Raw genomic sequence first — 22,490 nt, 5'->3', positions numbered from 1 at the left:
CAGCAACATAATGAATCTGTTTAAGTCTTTTTTAAGCTTTTCTATTTAAGACACAGTTTAAACTTTGACATTGTACCTTTAAGTTGGGCCTTATAACTAATGACTAAAGTAAAGAAAATAGTACTGTTTGTTAAGTTGTGTGGAAAATGAAATCTGCTGTACATAATTCTTCTGCAGCTTTTTTCTTTGCTCCCTTTAATTAACTTGACTTTGAATATTTGGCAGTTAAAAAAAACTCAAATATCATTCTCAGAATAATCTCAATTACATTTTCTTTTAGTGGTAAGAACAGAATATATGTAAAACTACTGGATATTGAAAGCTATAGTGAAAAGCATTAGAATTGTATTCTATGTCCACTTTTAGTTTTGTATGCTCTAAAAATTTATATGGCTTTAAAAAATTGCATGAATTTCTGGCATAACAAATGGTTGAAGAGTTCATAACAAGAGAATCTACTTTAAATTATCCAGAATTTAAAAGAAAGAATGAATGAAGAATCTTCACATTCTTCCACAATGGTCTCTTTGTGTCTTTAGTCTAAACTTTAACAAAATAAAAAGAAAAAGGAACTATATGAAGTTGATTGCTATACTTTGATTAATAGTTTACTAAACTAACCATATATTCAACTACAGAGTATGAATGTGAGCCAAAGAGCCTAATTGTAGTAGTACTAATACCACTTGTACCACTTTCTTTGTGTTTCTTTTTCCCCATCAATGGCTTCTTGTAATGGGATTGTTCGCCGAATGGTGAGCTTACCGCGAAGCATTTTCGGGGGATTTTCAAGAGCCATGGGAGGAGGATCAAGAAGATCTCCAACTCTACTACATGAATATTCACAACAACAGCAAGAAATGGATTTTGTAGCTAGTTTTGAACACCAATATGCATGGCTTCACTCATCCATGCTTTTACACTTGTCATTTCATGGAGGCTTTAGAGATAGCAAAAGTGGAAAACTAGTTCTTGTTCATGTATCTTCATTCACCTCAACACCCTTTCACTCCTTCATTCTGTAGAGAAAACACTTTGTTCAGAGCTGACAGTTGAGTGTATCTTGATCCCAATTTTGTTTGTTGGGGTACTTTAGCTGATAAAGGCCAAGGCCTTGCAACAGGTTAGTTAAAACGGTTAATTTCATCCCAACTATCCTAATTAACCCTTTTTTGGCTCTCAAATTTTCAGTTTCATGGGGTGAAAATTAATTTAGTTTCTTATTAGGCCATTAATATGGGATTTGAAAACAACTTGTACTGTTTTCAAAACTTAATTGTTTTCTTTTTCCACAAACTAGTCACCTTAGTAACTTAACAGTGTTACAAAATTACAACTACTTTCAATTTGTAAGTTTGAGTTTGGAAACTCACACGTGACAACCACATGATCAATGTCAATCTAATTTGAAAATATTATAGTCTTAAACAAAATAAATAAATAAAGCAAAAACAGTTCAGGAGTTGTGAGTGTTATACAATTTCACTATTCGGAGAGAACAAGTAATCATGATTGTACAACTGTTCTAGTTAGAGCTAATAAGGAGTAAAGTTTTCTTGTCATTTTCTCCATTTTTTTTTACAAATTATGTGTATAGTTTCTTCTAAACAGTAAATAGAAAAAAGTACAATTATTCATGCAGGCAATAGTTCTACACTTATAAGATGATACTATTTATTATTTCAAAGATCATGATGATAACATATGTTGGCCATATGAGATTGAGATTATATTATGCCTTCTCTTTTCCACACATTAATTAGTTAGCATATGATGAACAGCATGGCACGTGTGCACATACAGTCATAAACATTAATTACTTCTAGCCACATATATATATATATATATATATATAAATAGAAACAGTGAAGATCATTAATATGGTTGGTTGTTAAATTATGATATATGTACTTATTAATAAAGCTAGGTAGTTTTGCTTAATTATAGATTGAAGGGCCAATTTCCCCAGCTGAGCTGGTGGAGATTCTGCAGAGAACAATGGAAGAGCAAGGTTTGGCATTTGGTTGTTCTAAGGCCATGCAACAACAAAAGATAAGGGCTCATCGCCGTTTAAGAGAACAACAATTGCAGCTTTACAGATTGACGAGGTTTCTATAGATGATTATATATTTATATAGATTTGGTAGCATAAATATATTAAAACAGTGATTTTTTTGTTTTGATATATGTTGACTCAGTTATCAACTTTGGTCCACCTAACAATCTAGACCAATCAAAAGCTGAAAGTCTAGCTAGATAGAATTAACCATAGCAATAGTAATGTAACTATCATTAAGGTAATGTTTGGAAAAAGTGTGTTGAATAAAAATAAAATTACATTTGATATGGAAAGTTTTATTGAATTAAGTTTCTTTCTGTGTGTTTTGTCATTCCATACCATACAACATGAGACTTTTTTTTAAAAAAAAAAAGAAAAAGAAAAAATTATTTACCACTTTTTTTTAATTGTTTCTACATTTTTCTTACCTTTTTTTTCCACCAACATTCCATTTCCAAAATAGGGTAAGTATTAATACGTACTAAAAAAATATAATATTGAGTATTCATTATACTAATCTCCTACATATAATTTCTTATAAAGGTTGCTAACTGATGATGTGATTTAATGTGTATAAAGGAAAAGGAAAGGCTGAAGAATCTAGCTTTAAGAGATCATAGAGTGCAGAAACCAGCAGAAGCTGCAAAAAGAGCAAGTTATACAATTAAGCCTTCTACTATTAGTAGAGAAATTCAATCTAATTATAAACAAGCTTTAAACACAGGCAAAGATCCTCAGGCTACTCAGGTAGTAAGATTCTTACAATAACTTTAATATAATAATTTAATTAATTAATTACTGAATTATTAATTACCCTTTTTCATTTTTGGATCAGATACTAATAAGGTTATCAAATGGGGAAAGAAGAGAGCAGAGGTTTTCAAGCATAGAAAAAGTGCAGTCAATTTATAGATTTATAGACTCACTGAGGTTGCATTGGATTGGAAACTACAGATTGGTCTCAAGCTTTCCAAGAAAAATTTATGGAGTTGACCAAATGGGACAGACTCTTAAGGATGCTGGTTTGCGTCTAGGGCAACCCTTTTCCTTAAAACTCTTTAACACTAACTTATGATTAAGTACTTTAGTATAATCATCCTCAATTTATATATAGCCCAAGAATAATTACATGTATACTCAATGTATCAAATGCATAAAAAGATGTAGCAAAAGCACAAAAACATGTGTTTGTGTCATGGACATTAATAGATTTGATTAGAAAAAAGATGATATAATTAAATCCTTCTAACACAAATCTTTGTGTATCTGTTATGTTTTTGTATGCATTTGATATATAGTGTAGTTAAATACACCATGCTTATATTTAATAGATTTGGAATTTTTTGTTGAAATAATTATAAATGATACAGATATTCATAATTAGCGCAAGAACTTTTTTGAATTAGGGTAGCTTATTGTCTAACTAAATGGCATGTCTTGTCAAACCATAAGCTGCTGAAATAAGTGAGCCACATGAGGCAAAACTGCTCTAAAGAATTTAAACAATAAAACTATAACGTCCTCAAACAACACGCCAGACTATTTTTTCTCCTATAAGAATAGTTTCAATTTTCAATGCGTAAATAAATTATATGCAAATTAAATTATATGACGCTATATATTTTAGTTATAACAAATCTATCTATTTTAAAAAAAAAATGTTGAACATATAAATATATATATATATAATGTTTTGCATGAAAACAATAAATTTGAATGAACTGTCAAGTGTGAAGATGTCTTCTAAAAATTAAAGAACATTAAGCAAAGGCTCCAATTTTGTCCAAATTGGTTGAGGGAGAACTATTGTACCCGTATTTGTTCATGTCTGATCATGCCATCAATTCTGTTTTAGTGCGAGAAGAAAGAAAAGTACAACTTTCAGTGTATTACATAAGCAAAGGATTGTTGGAGGAAGAGTCCAGATATTCCATGATTGAGAAACTTTCCTATCACTTATTAATTGCGTCACAGAAGTTAAGACCATGCTTTTAGGCCTATGCCATCAAGGTACTCACAAATCACCCTCCCTGTCAAGTGTTACAGAAGCCGAAGTCATCTAGAAGATTATTTATGGAGCTCAACCAATTTGACATTCATTACCAGCAAAGAATCTCAATCAAGGGACAAGCTCTAGCAGATTTCATTGTGGAATGTACTAGAATGAATAACAATCTGGAGGAACCCATTCTAGAACTAAAAGTTTGGAAGGATTTTGTTGACAGAGCATTAAATGAAATAGTTCTAGAGCAAGAATCATTTTGATTTCTCCGTAAGGGCATCAACTCCAGAGTGCCCTCTGTTTTAAATTCACTACCTCCAACAATGAAGTAGAATATGAAGCAATGATTGCATGCTTGTAATTGGCTAAAGAAGTTAGAGCCTAGAACATTGAACTCTACAACGATTTTCAATTGGTGGTAAATCAGATATTTGGAGAATATCAGTTAAAGGTGAAAAAAATAGCTAGTTACATATCTAAATCTCAAGAGTTGGTTCAAAGTTTTAAATGATATACTGCCAAACAAGTCCTTCAGGATCAAAATACCTTGGCGGGCATGCTGGAAAAATTAGCAACGGACATAGAAATCGAGCAATACGGATTAGTTCCCATAGCCCACCTTGCTATTCCAAGCACAAAATTATTAAAGGTAAGCGTCATCGATCATTCAACTTCCTGGATAGGCCCTATATACAAGTTCTTAAGTTTTGGGGATATATGGATGATAAGGCTTCCTCTGGGAAGATTCAATATCAAGCTCCCAAATGTGTGATTCAAGATGGAAAATTTTACCGGAGAGGGTTATCGGTACCTTATTTGAAGTGCATAGTTAGAACCAAAATCAGTGTAGTAATTCATGAGATACACAGAGGCGTCTGCGGAGACCACACGTCCGGACCAAGTCTATCAAAGAAGATCATCCGGAAGGGATACTTCTGGCCCACAATTAAGAAAGATTGCATAGAATACGTTCAAAAGTATGAACAATGCCAACGTTATTTTAAGGTTCTTAGAGCTTCACCAACAGAGATAACTCTGATGAACAGTCTATGACCTTTTTTCGTTTGGGCAATTAACTTAGTAGGCTCTCTTCGAACTAGGAAAGGATGAGTTAAATACGCCATTATTGTTGTCGATTACTTCACCAAGTGGGTCGAAGCATGAATACAGTCACTTCCAAAAAGGTCTTAGATTTTTTCATCAAAAACATACTATGTCATTATGGACTTCCGCACAAGATTATATCTGACAATAGAAAATAATTTGACAGTAATTAATTTACAAATTTCTGCGTCAAGCATGGAATAGTAAAAAGTTTTTAAGTTGTGGCCAAACCACAAAAAATGGATAAGTGGAAGTTGAAATAAAATTTTGAAGACCACGTTAAAAAAGAAGTTACAAGCTTGCAAGTCTCATTTGGCCGAAATAACTTCCAAGAGTTCTTTGGGCATACTGGACAACAAAGAGAACTTCAATGGGGCACACTCCATACTCAATGGCCTATGACTGTGAAGCACTTATTCTAGTTGAGAACATTGATCCTTCTCAAAGGCAAAAAACTTACCCGAAACAACGCTCTACTTCATGAATTTGGATTTAATCGAAAAACTCCGAGAGCAGTCTCAAGTCCAACAAAAATGTACCAAGGAAAGATCGCATGATACTTCAATTTAAAAATCAAAATTTGGAGGTTTGAAGTTGGTGACCTCGTCTTGAGAATAGTGTTTTCGGCCTCTCAAGAGCCGGGAGTGGGGATCCTCAGACCTAACTGGGAAGGGTCATACAAAATACAACATAATGTGTGTGATGGAATGTACCAGCTCAAAAGACTTGATAAATCTAAAATTCTATTAGCATGAAATACGGACCACCTGCATCGATATTATCAGTAAACTGGGGGTGTCTAGATCCATTTTATCTTACTGCATTTTATTTTCTTTTCTCTTATATGTACGCCTCAAGGGTAAGAAATAGTTGAATAAAAAAATAGAAAAAAAAATTCAAAGAAAAATATACTTGGGGGTATAGTATATTATGTACCTCTAAAAATTAATGTGAAATTGATCAATTAAGGTGTGAGTAAAAACATAAACTGAAGTCCAAAAGGTTCAGGTTATTAGAACCGAAACCTTAGAGATCTGGGAGTACTTATTATTTTTAAGAATACTTTAAACTTCATTTTCTTAAATATTGGGGTGTACTTATTATTTTGAAAGGTGTAAATAGAACTCCACTTAAAAAATTTAGTTATAATATTATAATCAAAACTTTAATGAATATAACTCTACTAGACGTACTCACAAAATATTAGAAAATAAATTATTCGTCTTAAAAAACTAATCACAAAAAATTAATGCATATATAATAATGTATCTTTTTTATTTTCCTTCCTCTTATTTTTTTTTTAATTTTAATTGTTTATATTTTACTTATTTTCATTTCTTTAAATACATATTAAATTATAAATTAATACCTATACATGTCACGAATTTGAGAATATTATAGACACGATTATTTCTTTTATGTACTGCTATTGATAAATAACATAAATATATTTTTTTAAAAAATAAAAATAAAAAGTAGATTAAATGTAAATATGTGGACATTAATTTTGTATATATTATATATTCAACCTGCACTAAAAAATTTAACAATAATATAATTTTACATACATATTATATTGCAATACTAATTATATTTATATAGATAGTATACTCATGTGATGTGTGGTATAAGGTATTTAAATTTTTTTGAAAAAGTTATTTTTTTATTAATTAAGAGAAATTAATAAAACATGTGTAACAATAAAAAAACTTATATATGTGTATTATGCTTATTTATTCATTTATTTATTTTTATATTACTTTTTTAAAAATATTTAATTTTCAATAAGTTAGAAACTATTTAAGTAAATTAGTGGGAATGACATAGTTGAAATAAAAGTATAATATTATGACTAATTATTAAGTAAAACTAAGCCTTGTTAAAAAGATGACATTTGTCATTGAATTAACTAGAGAGTGCAAAAGAGAGTGTGATAGAGAGTGTCCTCAGCACTCTTCTTACATTATACAAGGGAGTCCCTGTTATATTAGCAAAGTTATGTAATGAGGATTACATTACAAAAAATAAATAAAGTAAAGCTTAAATGACTCTAATATCCATTTTTATATAAATATAAAAATTAAAATAAAGAATAATTTTGTCAATTTATCATTTATTCCAATATCCATTCCAATAACAAACCATTAATCTTAATCAATTCCCATTACTATTCTTATTCCATTATATTACTATTACTATTACTATTACTGGCATGTTTACTAAAGGGGAATGAGAATCAATTGTATGGGATCCATTCCCATTCATTTGTTTACTAAATTTTGGGATGGGAGAAATTAGTGGGCCCCACACAAATTAAGGAGAAAACAAAGGGAAAGGTTCTCGATCCCCCCATTTTCATAAGGAATACATTTCCCTTTCCTTAACTTACTTTATATTAATTATATTTTATTAATTAAAAATAAAAAAGACAAATATGCCCTTCAAAAATATATAAATAAAAAATAACTACATGTTCTAACAATGACAATTTAGTTAAATTAAGTCATTCCGATTACCTATCCTGATTATGTAAACAAAACAAAATGATTCTGATTTCCTTTCTGGTCAGTTTAGTAAACAACAAAATAAAATATTGTTTCCGATTATTTTATATTTTAACCCGATTAATTTCTTCCATTGATTATTCTGATTCCAATTACAGTTTAGTAAACATGTCATACATTCTACTAAATCAAACATCACCTTACTTTTAGTCGTTAGATTATTATTAAACGGTTGTAATTAATTAAAAAGTTTACTAAAAATAATTAATAAATTACCTATAACCTTATATATATAGGGAAATTTCACTATTTGCCCTTAATAATATACCCCATATCAAAATTTATACCCTAAACTAATTTGTACAAATTAATGCCTATAATTTTAAAAGTTACCCAAATTACCCTTTAATTAAAATTTCCCTCTAACAGTTTCCCTTTCCTCTCTCTCTTCCCACTTCGGCTTCCCCAACCCCCCACCTACCTCCGAGAAACCCAACCAGCGTTCCCGACCTCCATTCCCTCTCTCTCTTTCCACTTCGTCTTCCCCAACCTCCATTCCCTCTCCCTCGCCACAACGAAAGTCCGAGAACCCAAACCCACTTCCCCAACCTCCATTCCCTCTTCGTGTGCATCCAATCGACGAACCCACAACCCAGTCGAGGACGACAAAACCCACGAAACAACGACCACAAAATCCAGTCGACACCCACCACCGTCCTCAATCGACACCCACTTCAGTCAAAAAGGTACCATTTTTTTTTTAAAAAAAAAATTGATTTTAAATGTTCAATTTTGCTAGATTTTTGTGGATTACTTGATTACTTGTGATTTATCTTTGTTCATGTACATTCTGTAGGATTTCTTTGATTCTGTGTATTATTTTTGGCAAAATTATATGTATGTACAGTGTTTGTCGATGACATATCGATAGGATGTCGATAGGATGTCGATATTTTGGGTGTCTGTTTGAATTTAGCTGTTATTTGTATGTCGATAGGATATCGTTGTATGTCGACAGGATGTCGATTAGTGGGTGAAATGTATTTTCTGCCCTATATTGTCGACGACTTGTCGACAGTATGTCGATGGTTTGTCGATTAGATCAACTTGTTTATTGTTAGGTTGTATTGTCGACTTAATATCGACAGTATGTCGATATGTTGTCAACTTGTTGTGAAATTATGGTCTGATTGAATTTGTCGACAGCATATCGACATGTTGTCGATATATTGTCGATTATATTTACATGTTGAATTTAATTTGTATTGTCGACTGAATGTCGACAGGATGTCGACATTTTGTCGACATGCTGTGGAATTGTTGTTCGTTTTAAATTGTCGACTGAATGTCGACAGGATGTCGATATTTTGTCGACATTGTTGAATTGTGTCTGCTTTTGATAATGTCGACGGAATGTCGACATAATGTTGACATATTTTTAAATTTTTTTGGCAGCTTTATTTATTTGTTTTTTGTTTTTTCAGATGGCTCCCAGACTCATTATTCCAGCACCCGAGCATTTTACTGGCCGCGTCACATATAGAGGCACTGGAGTGTTTGCAAAAATCAAAGCTCGGTTTGAGGAGTTCAACCTTAATAACACGGCGAAGGAAAGTCGTTTCAGGAGCTTCTGGAATGTCGTACCCTTACATTCTCCTCGGTGTTATTTCACCAGCTGATGCTCCACAAAATGAAAGTGGATGCTCAGGAGGAGTTGAGGATGCGGTTTTATGTTGGTTGGAAGGAGGTCAGATTCGGGGTGCTGGAGTTTGCACTCATTACAGGCCTGGACTTCTCCTCGGGGCCAACAGAAGAGGAGAAGGCTGCGCAGGTCGCGCGCTCGGGGTCAGACCGATTGATCAACAGATATTTCAACCGGTCTGATAGTGTGAAGACAGAAGCACTCCAAGATAGGTTCACAAACTGTCAGAACCCGGAAGACTTGTACAAGCTCGGCTTGTGCTTGTTTGTGGAGTCAGTGCTTCTGGGCCGTGAGGCAAACGCGCTGATTACGCCTCACATACTTAGATATGTGGAAGACCTCGAGTTCTTCTTCCGGATTCCTTGGGGGAAGCACTCATTCGCCAGACTCATGCACTCGCTTCAAAAAGACATGTTGAAACAGAAGGCCAACTACGAGAAGAAGCTGAGTTCGGATGTTCAGCACGAGTGCAAATACACAGCATATGGCTTCGCACCTGCAGTACAATATTGGGCGTACGAGGCCATTTTTGAGGTTGGGAAGAGGTATGGCACGAATCACGGGATTCGGTTCCCCAGGATGCTTAGCTGGACGAGCAAGGGCGATATTGGGAAGAAAGACGTCAGCGCATTATTTTCTAGACGGGTATGATTTTCACTTATGTTCAGAATAATTATTTAACATAAATGCTTGTAATAAATGCTAAATGGTTTTATTTTGATATTTTTTGAACCATAAACAGAATCTTGAAGTGGTGAAGGGGCTACTTCCACGGACAGAGGAGGAGGCATTTGTGAGGACCATATCTTACGATGGTGTGGAGAACCTGGTTGATGATGGTGTGGATGACACAGAGGCTGAGGCAGGTAGTCAGGTACCAGAGACTCAGGTCCCAGACACTCAGGAAACAGACACTCAGGTACCAATTTATGGAACTTTTTTTTTATGTCTTTATTTTTTATTGTTTTTGTTTTGTGATATTTGTTACATTGTGGAATTATCGTATGCTTACCGTATTTTTTTGATATATATTTTTTCGGAGCGGGTTCAGAACCTCAGCCCAGTGCACCATCTTCATCAGGCGTTCGGGGTGCCGAGTACACTGATTTAGTGGCGAGGTTGGATAGGATCGAGGCTGACACTCAGGGTCTGTATGCTGCTCATGTCGAGCTGAAGAAGGCATACGAGACCAGCCATGTAGAGCTGAAGGGTGGTCAGAACGTAATTATGGAGCAGCTCAGAGACATATTGGCCATGTTGAATCGTCCGCCAACGACAGCTTCAGCACCGGAGGCCCCAGCAGATCCATCTACCCCACCACCAGCTGCTTCACCCCCAGTAGAAGAGGAGGAGGTCTTCCCCGATGATTACTGTAAAGCCCGCTTAGTTTAATTTGGAAATTAGCAGTTAATTATGATTATTTATGAAAATTATTTATAGCTATTTAAATAATTTATTATACTGTTATTTATGGAATTCAGTGATGCATTTTTATGTCATGTAGTAGTTTGCATAATTTTGCATTCCGGTGCCCGGTATTTTGGAACTCGGTGTTTGGCTCAGTAGAAATCACAACTTAGTATGTTAGTAGTTTGGGGCGGTTTATTAGACATTGGGAATGTCGGGATTGGCCGGGAATTTAGAATTTCCCAAAAATACCCCTTTAGTGTATGTTATGTGGTTTTAGTGTGGAGGGGCAAAATGCTCTTTTTGCCCCATTAGTATTTTGTCTTTTTGTGATTTTTATTAAATGAAAAATAAATGTTATTTATGTTTTATTTGGCTGAAAAGAATCTTTTTTACTTAATTTTACTCTTCATAGCCTCATTTCAACACTTAGAAAAAATAAAGGAAATTTTCAAGGAAACACTCTCTCTCTTTTTCTCTCTATTTTCGGCTGGTTGCTTGGGGTTCAAAGGCTGGGTTTTTCTTCAATTTTCAAAGCTAGATTCAACATATAATTGTGAACTCTTGATTGTGGTATGTAATTTCTAACTTTCCCCCTTTATTTTCTTGAATAAAGTGGTGAAAATGATGAGTAAATGCTTGATGAGTTTGAGTTGTTGCTGCTGTAGTTTTAAGTGATTTTCTATGTTTTTCTATGCTTGAATTGAAGGAATTTAAGTAGGTTTCATGCATGCTAATTGCTTGGTTTAAGTTTGTGAAATTTTGTATAAAACTATGATTTTTGAAGAGATATGTGAATCTGTAATTTGGTTGCTGTAGTGGATAGATTTCATTTTCAGAGGGTTATTTATGCTTGATTAAGTGGTTCTAAGCTAGTTTGATTGCATGTTGCTTAGATTTGCTCAAGTTTGAGTTTAGAACTCAAAGCTTGAGCTTCAATGGTGTTTTTCATTTCTGTGCATTTTGGGTAGATTTGATGCCTTAGAAATGATCTAGGGGAGGTATAGAATAGGTCTGGAAGGTTTCATGTGGTTTGGGGTTGATTTGTGCAAGTTATGAATTTTTATGTTTGCTGCCTGCGAGGAACCGGAATTTCGGTTGTGCATCCGGAATTCCGGATGAGGGTTCTGAATTTTCCCAGAACCGGAATTCCGGTTGGGCAACCGGTCTACCGGTTGGGGAAAATTCAGGGACCCTAGTTTTCCTCGTTTTTATGTTTTAGGCGGTATTGCCATGCTTTTTATCGATAGGGAAACTTTTAGTTCCTAGTTTAAGTCCCCGGGAAGTGATTTAGCGTGTCACTTATAGTGTTGTGATTTTTATGGTTTAGGAGCCTATAATCCGCCGCTCAGCTAAAGTTCCAGTCAGGTTGACCGGCACACCTGAATTCAGAATCCAGGTAAAATTAGTATAACAGTATGCATATGTAGATTCATGTTTAGCGTGCATGTAGGAAGCCTGTTAGATTACATTAGATATGTATGTTGGCTTCGAACCATCCAACCCTGTCATGTCGGTACAGGCTGGAGTATGACCAGCAGCCGGAGTATGACCGGTTCGACCGATCAGGCTGACACTTGGTTGGTGGTTCCGTACTATTGACGTATCCCGTCGGTATAGGATGGAGTATGACCAGCAGCCGGAGTATGACCGGTTCGACCAATCAGGAGGATATAGTAACACGTCGGTACAGGCTAGAGTATGACCAGCAGCCGGAGTATGACCGGTTCGACCGATCAGGTTGTTACGTGTCAATAGTATCGTCCCTATGAACGTTCAGAACTCAGTACCATGTTGGACATGGCAGTAGTGGCTCAGTACCGTGTTGGACACGGCAGTAGCGGGACTCAGTATCGTGTTGGACACGGCAGTTAGGGTTATGATCAGGGGTATGGGCGTCTGATCATAACCGGGATTATGTATGAGTATTATTATTCTTTTCTTACTGAGTCTGTCGACTCACAGTTCTACGTTTATGTTAAGGTAAAGGCAAGGCTAAAGCTGATGGACTGTGAGCGAGCTTGTGAAGATTGTACATGTCGGGGCGGTTAGGCCTGGAGCGTACGATCATCGGGACAGCGAGGTTGATTTTGTAACTGGTCGCTAGGCGACATTTATTTTGTGTATCAGTTAAACAGTTAAACCTTTTTGTAAATGATTTTATAATCGGGATTCCGAGTCTTTTGTAATATTATTTTATAAGTTTAATTAAAAAGGAAAAATTTTAATTAATCACATTTTTCCATAAACCTCGTTGATTAGCAACGAGCTGCACAGTATGTTTAAAAATCACGTAATACGCCTATGTTAGTTAGGGTGTTACAATTTGGTATCAGAGCCGCCAGGTTGTCTTCCGAAGATCGTCACGACATGTACAATCATCATCAGCAGTTAGCTCGTTTCACGGTTCAGTAAGCCTTTATTGCTTTAGTAGTTTATTTTATTCAGTTATGAAAAAGAAAAGCCTGTTAGGAAGCATGTTAGTAGCCTAATAGTAGAATAGGCGCATGTTTCGTTTTTAATTTCCAAATTAAGCGGCATTAGTAAGCTCTCCTTGAATACGACCTGATATACCAACTCTTGGTTTCGCAGGCGGTTCTAATCAGATGGACGCCAGGCGGACTACCAGGAGTCAGGGCAACTCAGTGGGGTCGAACCAAGGACAAGGAGCTCAGTTTCCCCCGCCAGCTAGGGGCCGAGGAAGAGGTCCCCGTGGCAGGGCTCGTGGTCGGGGTGATGAGAACCCGCCACAGGCTGCCCAGGCTCCCCCAGCCGATCAGGGAGCCCAGAATTGGGAGGTACGGTTTGCGGAAATGCAAGCCCGGATAGAAGAACAAGACCTCGAGATTCAGAGGTTGAGACAGCAAGGTGCTCCTGCAGTTCCAGTGCCCGTAGTTCCAGTGGCACCTGCCCCTGCTTCCCAGGCCGAGATAGTGGTGGTGGCCAATAGATTGGAACCTCTGTACGAGCGGTTCCGGAAGCAAGCACCTCCAGTTTTCCTGGGAGGTCCGGACTTGATGAAAGCCGAGCAGTGGCTGACGGTGATTACCAAGATTCTGAACTTCATGGGTGTCACCGGTAATGACAGAGTGGTGTGTGCCACTTTCCAGTTCCAGGAGGACGCTTTGGTCTGGTGGGACATGGTGTCTCAGATTCACGACGTCACCACCATGACCTGGGAAAGGTTCCAGGAACTCTTCAACGCGAAGTACTACAATGAGGCGGTCAGAAGCGCCAAGAGGAAAGAGTTCGCTCACCTGACCCAGCGTGAGAATATGAGCGTCACTGAGTATACTACTCAGTTTGATCGGTTGGCGAGGTTAGCCTCGGGAATTGTGCCGACCGACTTCAGTAAGAAGGAGAAGTACCTGGACGGGTTGAATGCCAAGTCAAGCATGATCTGATGATTACCACGGACGACAGCACCACCTATGCTCAGATGGTGGAGAAGGCACTGCGAGCTGAGGGCGCAGTTGGGTGTATGTCGGAGTCAGCCAGTACTCCGGTGGGTGGCGGGGCTCCTACCCCTCCTACATCAGGTTTTAGCAGGGGGAGTAGTGGTTCGGCCATTGATCAGAGGAAGAGAGCACCCACTGCTTCCGGTGGCTCGAGTCAGAACAAGAGGTTCCGGGGGAACCGAACGAGAGGAGTCGTCTGGTGAGTGCGAGACCCGATTCTCCTATCCCGAGTGCCCTAGGCGCAAGAGGCACCATCGGGGTGAGTGCAAAGGTCGGGGATGCTTTCACCGTGGCATGCCGGACACTTCAAGAGGGATCGTCCCCGCCTACGATCAGAGGCACCGAGAGCTCCAGCGATACCCACTCCAGCCAGGGTGTTCGCTATCACTCAGGCTGATGCAGATGCCAGCCCATCAGTTGTCACAGGTCAGCTTTCTATTAATAACTCGCTATATTCAGTGCTGTTCGATTCTAGGGCTACACATTCTTATGTGGCGGCCAAAGTCTTTAGTAAATTGGGTAGACCGTACGATAGATATGAATCAGGGTTTAGAACCCTATTACCTGGCGGAGAATTGGTTATCTCCAATAGGTGGATTAGGTCTATGCCGATCAGGATAGATGGTAGAGAGTTAAGTGCTGATCTGATAGAGATGAGTCTAGTCGAATTCGATATTATTTTAGGAATGGATTTCCTATCTAAATATTCGGCGAGCATTGATTGTAAAAGGAAGATGGTGATCTTCCAACCGGAAAGTGAGGAACCATTTGTGTTTGTTGGTTCAGTTCAGGGATCTCGGATCCCGGTGATCTCGGCTATGTCAGCTAGAGAATTGTTGCACGGCGGGTGTTTAGGGTTTCTGGCCGTGGTGGTGGACACCACTCGGCCAGATACCATTCGGCCAGAGGACATCAAGGTGGTTCGGGAATTTTTGGATGTTTTTCCCGAAGAACTTCCAGGGTTACCACCTCAGCAGGAGATTGACTTCGTGATAGACTTGGCACCAGGGGTGGAACCGATTTCCAAAGCCCCGTATAGAATGGCTCCAGCTGAACTTAAGGAATTAAAGATTCAGCTCCAAGGGTTGCTTGACATTGGGTTCATTCGGCCCAGTGTGTCACCCTGGGGAGCCCCGGTTTTATTCGTCAAGAAGAAGGATGGATCTATGAGGATGTGCATCGACTACAGGGAATTGAATAAGCTGACGGTGAAGAATAAATATCCATTACCTAGGATCGATGATTTGTTCGATCAGCTTCAGGGGAAGACGGTCTTTTCTAAGATTGATCTCCGTTCGGGTTATCATCAGCTGAAAATCCGAGAGGAGGACATTCCGAAGACGGCTTTCCGCACTAGGTATGGACATTACGAATTTCTGGTTATGTCATTCGGACTAACCAATGCTCCTGCAGCATTCATGGACTTGATGAATAGAGTATTCAAGGATTTCCTCGATATCTGTGTGATTGTGTTTATCGACGATATCCTCGTGTACTCTCAATCAGAAGAGGAGCATGAGTTACATCTCCAGATGGTACTGCAACGGCTTCGAGAACATAAGCTTTTATGCCAAGTTCAAGAAATGTGAGTTCTGGCTATCTCAAGTGTCCTTCCTAGGGCACATTGTGAGCAAAGATGGGATCAAGGTGGATCCCGGGAAAATCGAATCCGTCAGGGGTTGGCCGAGACCGAAGACAGTGACAGAGATCAGAAGTTTCTTAGGTTTAGCTGGGTACTACCGTAGGTTCGTCGAAGGGTTCTCTAAAATTTCAATGCCCCTAACCGAACTTACAAAGAAAAATCAACGGTTTATCTGGTCAGATAAGTGCGAAGCTAGTTTTCAGGAGCTAAAACAGAGGTTGATTACCGCTCCAGTGCTAGCTTTGCCTTCGGACAAGGAGAAGTTCGTAGTTTATTGTGACACATCCAAACAGGGTTTGGGGTGTGTATTGATGCAAGCCGATCGGGTTATCGCTTATGCCTCCCGTCAGTTAAAGGATTATGAGCAGCGATACCCGACTCATGATTTAGAGTTGGCCGCGGTGGTTTTTGCATTGAAGATTTGGCGGCATTATCTTTACGGGGAAAAGTGTGAAATCTATACCGACCATAAAAGTCTCAAGTATTTCTTTACTCAGAAGGATTTGAATATGAGACAGAGGCGTTGGTTGGAATTAGTGAAAGATTACGATTGTGAGATCCTCTATCACCCCAGAAAAGCCAATGTAGTGGCCGATGCCCTGAGCAGAAGGGGTCGCGGGCAAGTAGCTAGTATGGTTCCGATCTCACCTCAGCTAGCAGAGGATATGGTTAGATCCAGCATTGAGTTTGTAGTAGGTCAGCTTCACAACTTAACGCTACAATCTGACTTGTTGGAAAGAATAAAAGTCGCTCAGATGACGGATCCAGATTTAGTAAAGATCAGAGATGAGGTATTGGCTGGTCAAGCCAAGAATTTTTCAGTGTCAGACAGTGGGATGCTTTTGTATAAAGCTAGGGTTTGTGTTCCGAATAGTGTGGAACTTAGGAATGAGATCTTTGAGGAGGCTCATTCTACCCCGTATTCTCTGCATCCCGGCACCACTAAGATGTACCAAGATTTGAAACTGTACTTCTGGTGGAGCGGTATGAAGAAGAATTTGGTAGAATTCGTATCGAGATGCCTCACTTGTCAGCAGATTAAGGCTGAACATCAGAGACCAGCAGGGTTGTTGCAGCCTCTAACCCTCCCAAAATGGAAATGGGAAGATATCACGATGGATTTTGTGGTCGGGTTACCTAGGACCACGGGTTTGTATGATTCCATCTGGGTAGTGGTGGATCGGTTTACGAAATCTGCTCATTTTCTGCCGGTTAGAACAACATTTACAGTGGATCAGTTGGCAGAATTGTATATTAGAGAGATCGTAAGACTTCACGGGGTACCGAAGTCTATAGTTTCGGACAGGGATCCGAAATTCACCTCCAAATTTTGGCAGAGTTTGCAGCGAGCAATGGGTACAAAACTGAAATTTAGTACAGCATTCCATCCTCAGACAGATGGTCAGTCCGAAAGGAAAATTTAGATATTGGAGGACATGTTGCGAGCCTGTGTTATGGATTTCGAAGGCTCATGGAATAAGTATCTACCGTTGATAGAATTTTCTTACAACAACAGTTACCAGAGTACGATAGGGATGGCTCCCTATGAACTGTTATACGGTAGGAAATGTAGATCTCCCATCCATTGGGATGAGACAGGGGAGAGAAAATACCTAGGTCCAGAGTCAGTGCAGCGGACCAATGAGGCAATAGAAAAGATAAAAGCTAGAATGCTTGCCTCACAGAGCAGACAGAAGAGTTACGCAGATCCGAAACGCAGTGATGTTGAGTTCCAAGTAGGGGACCATGTGTTTTTACGGGTATCTCCGATGAAGGGGATTAAACGTTTCGGGAAAAGAGGCAAATTATGCCCTAGATTTACAGGACCTTTCGAGATTCTCGAGAAGATAGGTCAAGTGGCATATCGATTAGCATTGCCTCCAGCCTTATCAGCAGTTCACAACGTATTCCATGTCTCGATGTTGAGAAAATACGTTTCAGATCCCTCTCATATACTCAGTTATGAGAGCCTTGAGCTACAGCCAGACATGACTTATGAGGAACAGCCAGTGCAGATCCTGGATAGAAAGGATAAAGTCCTTCGGAATAAGACCATAGCATTGGTCAAGGTTCTGCGGAGAAACGAAGGTGGAGGAAGCCACCTGGGAGCTAGAGTCAGATATGAGAGCTCAATATCCAGAGTTATTCAGGTTAGATTTCGGGGACGAAATCCTTTTAAGGGGGGGATAGTTGTAAAGCCCGCTTAGTTTAATTTGGAAATTAGCAGTTAATTATGATTATTTATGAAAATTATTTATAGCTATTTAAATAATTTATTATACTGTTATTTATGGAATTCAGTGATGCATTTTTATGTCATGTAGTAGTTTGCATAATTTTGCATTCCGGTGCCCGGTATTTTGGAACTCGGTGTTTGGCTCAGTAGAAATCACAACTTAGCATGTTAGTAGTTTGGGGCGGTTTATTAGACATTGGGAATGTCGGGATTGGCCGGGAATTTAGAATTTCCCAAAAATACCCCTTTAGTGTATGTTATGTGGTTTTAGTGTGGAGGGGCAAAATGCTCTTTTTGCCCCATTAGTATTTTGTCTTTTTGTAATTTTTATTAAATGAAAAATAAATGTTATTTATGTTTTATTTGGCTGAAAAGAATCCTTTTTACTTAATTTTACTCTTCATAGCCTCATTTCAACACTTAGAAAAAATAAAGGAAATTTTCAAGGAAACACTCTCTCTCTTTTTCTCTCTATTTTCGGCTGGTTGCTTGGGGTTCAAAGGCTGGATTTTTCTTCAATTTTCAAAGCTAGATTCAACCTATAATTGTGAACTCTTGATTGTGGTATGTAATTTCTAACTTTCCCCCTTTATTTTCTTGAATAAAGTGGTGAAAATGATGAGTAAATGCTTGATGAGTTTGAGTTGTTGCTGCTGTAGTTTTAGGTGATTTTCTATGCTTTTCTATGCTTGAATTGAATGAATTTAAGTAGGTTTCATGCATGCTAATTGCTTGGTTTAAGTTTGTGAAATTTTGTATAAAACTATGATTTTTGAAGAGATATGTGAATCTGTAATTTGGTTGCTGTAGTGGATAGATTTCATTTTCAGAGGGTTATTTATGCTTGATTAAGTGGTTCTAAGCTAGTTTGATTGCATGTTGCTTAGATTTGCTCAAGTTTGAGTTTAGAACTCAAAGCTTGAGCTTCAATGGTGTTTTTCATTTCTGTGCATTCTGGGTAGATTTGATGCCTTAGAAATGATCTAGGGGAGGTATAGAACAGGTCTGGAAGGTTTCATGTGGTTTGGGGTTGATTTGTGCAAGTTATGAATTTTTATGTTTGCTGCCTGCGAGGAACCGGAATTCCAGTTGTGCATCCGGAATTCCGGATGAGGGTTCTGAATTTTCCCAGAACCGGAATTCCGGTTGGGCAACCGGTCTACCGGTTGGGGAAAATTCAGGGACCCTAGTTTTCCTCGTTTTTATGTTTTAGGGGGTATTGCCATGCTTTTTATCGGTAGGGAAACTTTCAGTTCCTAGTTTAAGTCCCCGGGAAGTGATTTAGCGTGTCAGTTATAGTGTTGTGATTTTTATGGTTTAGGAGCCTGTAATCCGCCGCTCAGCTAAAGTTCCAGTCAGGTTGACCGGCACACCTGAATTCAGAATCCAGGTAAGATTAGTATAACAGTATGCATATGTAGATTACATGTTTAGCGTGCATGTAGGAAGCCTGTTAGATTACATTAGATATGTATGTTGGCTTCGAACCATCCAACCTGTCACGTCGGTACGAGTGGAGTATGACGGCGGCGGAGTATGACCGGTTCGACCGATCAGTCGACACTTGGTTGGTGGTTCCGTACTATTGACGTATCCCGTCGGTACAGTGGAGTATGACCAAGAATGCGGAGTATGACCGGTTCGACCGATCGGGAGGATATAGTAACACGTCGGTACAGCCGGAGTATGACCAAGAATGGAGTATGACCGGTTCGACCGATCAGGTTGTTACGTGTCAATAGTACCGTCCCTATGAACGTTCAGAACTCAGTACCATGTTGGACATGGCAGTAGTGGCTCAATACCGTGTTGGACACGGCAGTAGCGAGACTCAGTATCATGTTGGACACGGCAGTTAGGGTTATGATCAGGGGTATAGGCGTCTGATCATAACCGGGATTATGTATGAGTATTATTATGCTTTTCTTACTGAGTCTGTCGACTCACAGTTCTACGTTTATGTGTAGGTAAAGGCAAGGCTAAAGCTGATGGACCGTGAGCGAGCTTGTGAAGATTGTACATGTCGGGGCGGTTAGGCCTGGAGCGTACGATCATCGGGACAGCGAGGCTGATTTTGTAACTGGTCGCTAGGCGACATTTATTTTGTGTATCAATTAAACAGTTAAACCTTTTTGTAAATGATTTTATAATCGGGATCCCGAGTCTTTTGTAATATTATTTTATAAGTTTAATTAAAAAGGAAAAATTTTAATTAATCACGTTTTTCCATAAACCTCGTTGATTAGCAACGAGCTGCACAACATGTTTAAAAATCACGTAATACGCCTATGTTAGTTAGGGTGTTACAATTACGATTCTTATGAGGGAGATCCAGCGACTCCGATCGAGGCACAACCTGTTATCCATGTACATGACACCGAGTCGCAGGGTGAGATTCTGTCGATAGAGGCACAACCTGCAGTGGTTAAGAGTCGGAAGAGGAAGAGAAAGCCTCCTGTATGGTTCGGTGACTATACGGAGATGAAGAGGAGACATAGGCCATCTTCGACTTTTGATCCCCTGGAGCCACCGGATGAGAAATTGTTAACCACTTTCCGAAAGTGGTGTGTTGGACTCATTCTGAACCACCGACTTCAGGATTTGAGAAGTGGTGATTACGGTCCAGGATTCTTTTGGATAATGCTCACACCAAAGGAATGGCTTACAGATGACGTAAGTAAAGTATTTTATAATATTACTTCACTTTACAACTTTATGTGCAATTAATATATTTTTTTGTCTAACTGACATTTCCCTTTATATGCAGCATATAGATGCAGCAATGCATATGCTGAGGAGGCGACACACCGACTATCCACTGACATTTCCTCAGAAGGGTGTCATTCTCTCCACATTCGTGACCACCATGATCAGCAGTGCATGGACGAGCCACAGGGGTCCGAGGAAAAACTTTGTGTGGGAGGATTATATCCTGGACTATTGCAGAGGGGTTCATAAGGTATTGTTTTAGTAAGATTTTAAATGTTAATTGTTTGGGAAGATTATTATGGTTTGTTAATTGTTTCGTTGTTCTCTGTAATTACAGTCCCAAGTCTTTGAGAGATGGAGGGGTAACGAGTTTATTTACTTCGTTCTCAACCTTCCCGAGGCAAGGCACTGGGTCACACTTGAAGTCGACATAGAGCTGTGGAAAATTAATGTCTACGACTGTGATTCCAGCGTCTGTCATTGGACCGCCATGGAACCCATCCTGAAGACTTGGGGAGAACTGCTGCCTTCGCTAATCCTTGCAACCGGGGAATTTCCACATAACAACCAGATCATGGCGTTAACTAACAGGGACATCACGGTGCTTCCAAAAATGCACTCGACTCGAGCCACTCACGACTTTGTTCCGAAGTCAACAACCAGGTACATAGCGATAAAAAAGTACTATAGTATTAAAATATGTTTACGTTAGACTGGCTTTACATTTTATTTTGCATTTAGTGGTGATTGTGGCGTCTATTGCATTGAGTATGTGGAGCATCTCATGATGCAGCGTGGATTGACCGATGTGACGCCAGACCGGATAGCTATGTTTCGTCAACGGTGGTGTGTTGATTTATTTTACCAAAATGTCGGCTGATTATATGTGTAATTATTGGGACATTGTATATTTTGTGTAATTAACATTACAGTTATGTATATATAGATTTTCTTTTCGTTCAAATTTTGATAATTATTCGTGGTTTCAAATATAAAATAGCAATATTATTCAACAAAAATAACTATTAAACCTAAAAATAATTAAAATATTTGAAAAATATTCAACCTCAACAAAAATAACTATGACAAAATATGCATCATTACAATATATCAAATTTCCCAACGAATACGTACAAGACGCCTCAAATGCGGGCTTTGCATGTTGCTCTGTTGTGGCCTGAACTGCCACAGCGGCTGCAGTTTCGTGGTACAGAACCTTTTTTATCACCAGACGGGAAACGGTTCTCCCGTCTTCTTCCAGCGTTGCTTTTTCTTGGACGACCTACAGGCTTCTTTTCCACAGGTACCCCAACTTTCATATTCTTGATGTGTTCTGGGAAAACCCAATCATCCTCGTCACCAGCAAGATTGATGGTATCATCGTAAATCTTCCTCCACGTTTCTTCTGAATAATAAGGTGAGCAAAGCGTGTACACACTTGTGTTCGTTTTCAATGTCGCGGCACATGCATGAAGGCAAGGGAGTTTCAATAACGTGAACACGCCGCAGGTGCATGTTCTTTCAACTAGATTCACATCACCACCTCTTTCACCGTTAGGTCCCCTACCAACGTTATACAAATTGGCTCCATTTCGTTGGACGCGCCTGTACCTTGCATTTTCATGAATTTTTGCCAAGTTTTTTTCAAAGAGCGTGGCCAAAGGGGT

At 38.6% G+C, this 22,490-nt stretch overlaps 1 protein-coding gene and 1 pseudogene across 1 annotated transcript; both read left to right on the top strand.

Moving 5' to 3' along the window:
• Positions 1-564: 564 nt before the first annotated feature.
• Positions 565-3,314, top strand: LOC115703753 (plant UBX domain-containing protein 10-like; annotated as a pseudogene).
• Positions 3,315-8,748: 5,434 nt separating this feature from the next.
• Positions 8,749-21,387, top strand: LOC115723803 (uncharacterized). The gene is made up of 6 exons (XM_061112602.1): positions 8,749-8,757; positions 9,154-9,283; positions 9,481-10,016; positions 10,114-10,452; positions 20,882-21,073; positions 21,295-21,387. The coding sequence occupies exons 1-6, from the start codon at positions 8,749-8,751 to the stop codon at positions 21,385-21,387; spliced, it is 1,299 nt and encodes a 432-aa protein (XP_060968585.1).
• The last annotated feature ends 1,103 nt before the right edge of the window (positions 21,388-22,490 follow it).

Source organism: Cannabis sativa, chromosome 3 (genome assembly GCF_029168945.1).
Source record: "Cannabis sativa cultivar Pink pepper isolate KNU-18-1 chromosome 3, ASM2916894v1, whole genome shotgun sequence".
NCBI classification, from domain to species: domain Eukaryota; kingdom Viridiplantae; phylum Streptophyta; class Magnoliopsida; order Rosales; family Cannabaceae; genus Cannabis; species Cannabis sativa.
The sequence above is the reverse complement of the archived record's forward strand: the minus strand, read 5'-3'. Positions and strand labels throughout refer to the sequence as shown.

What these genes read in the sequence shown, in the direction of transcription:
- LOC115723803 (XM_061112602.1), top strand. An exon ending in GCGCATTATTTTCTAGACGG is followed by an intron (nt 10,017 to 10,113) that starts GTATGATTTTCA and finishes AACCATAAACAG; the next exon opens with AATCTTGAAGTGGTGAAGGG. An exon ending in CAGTGCACCATCTTCATCAG is followed by an intron (nt 10,453 to 20,881) that starts GCGTTCGGGGTG and finishes CTTTATATGCAG; the next exon opens with CATATAGATGCAGCAATGCA.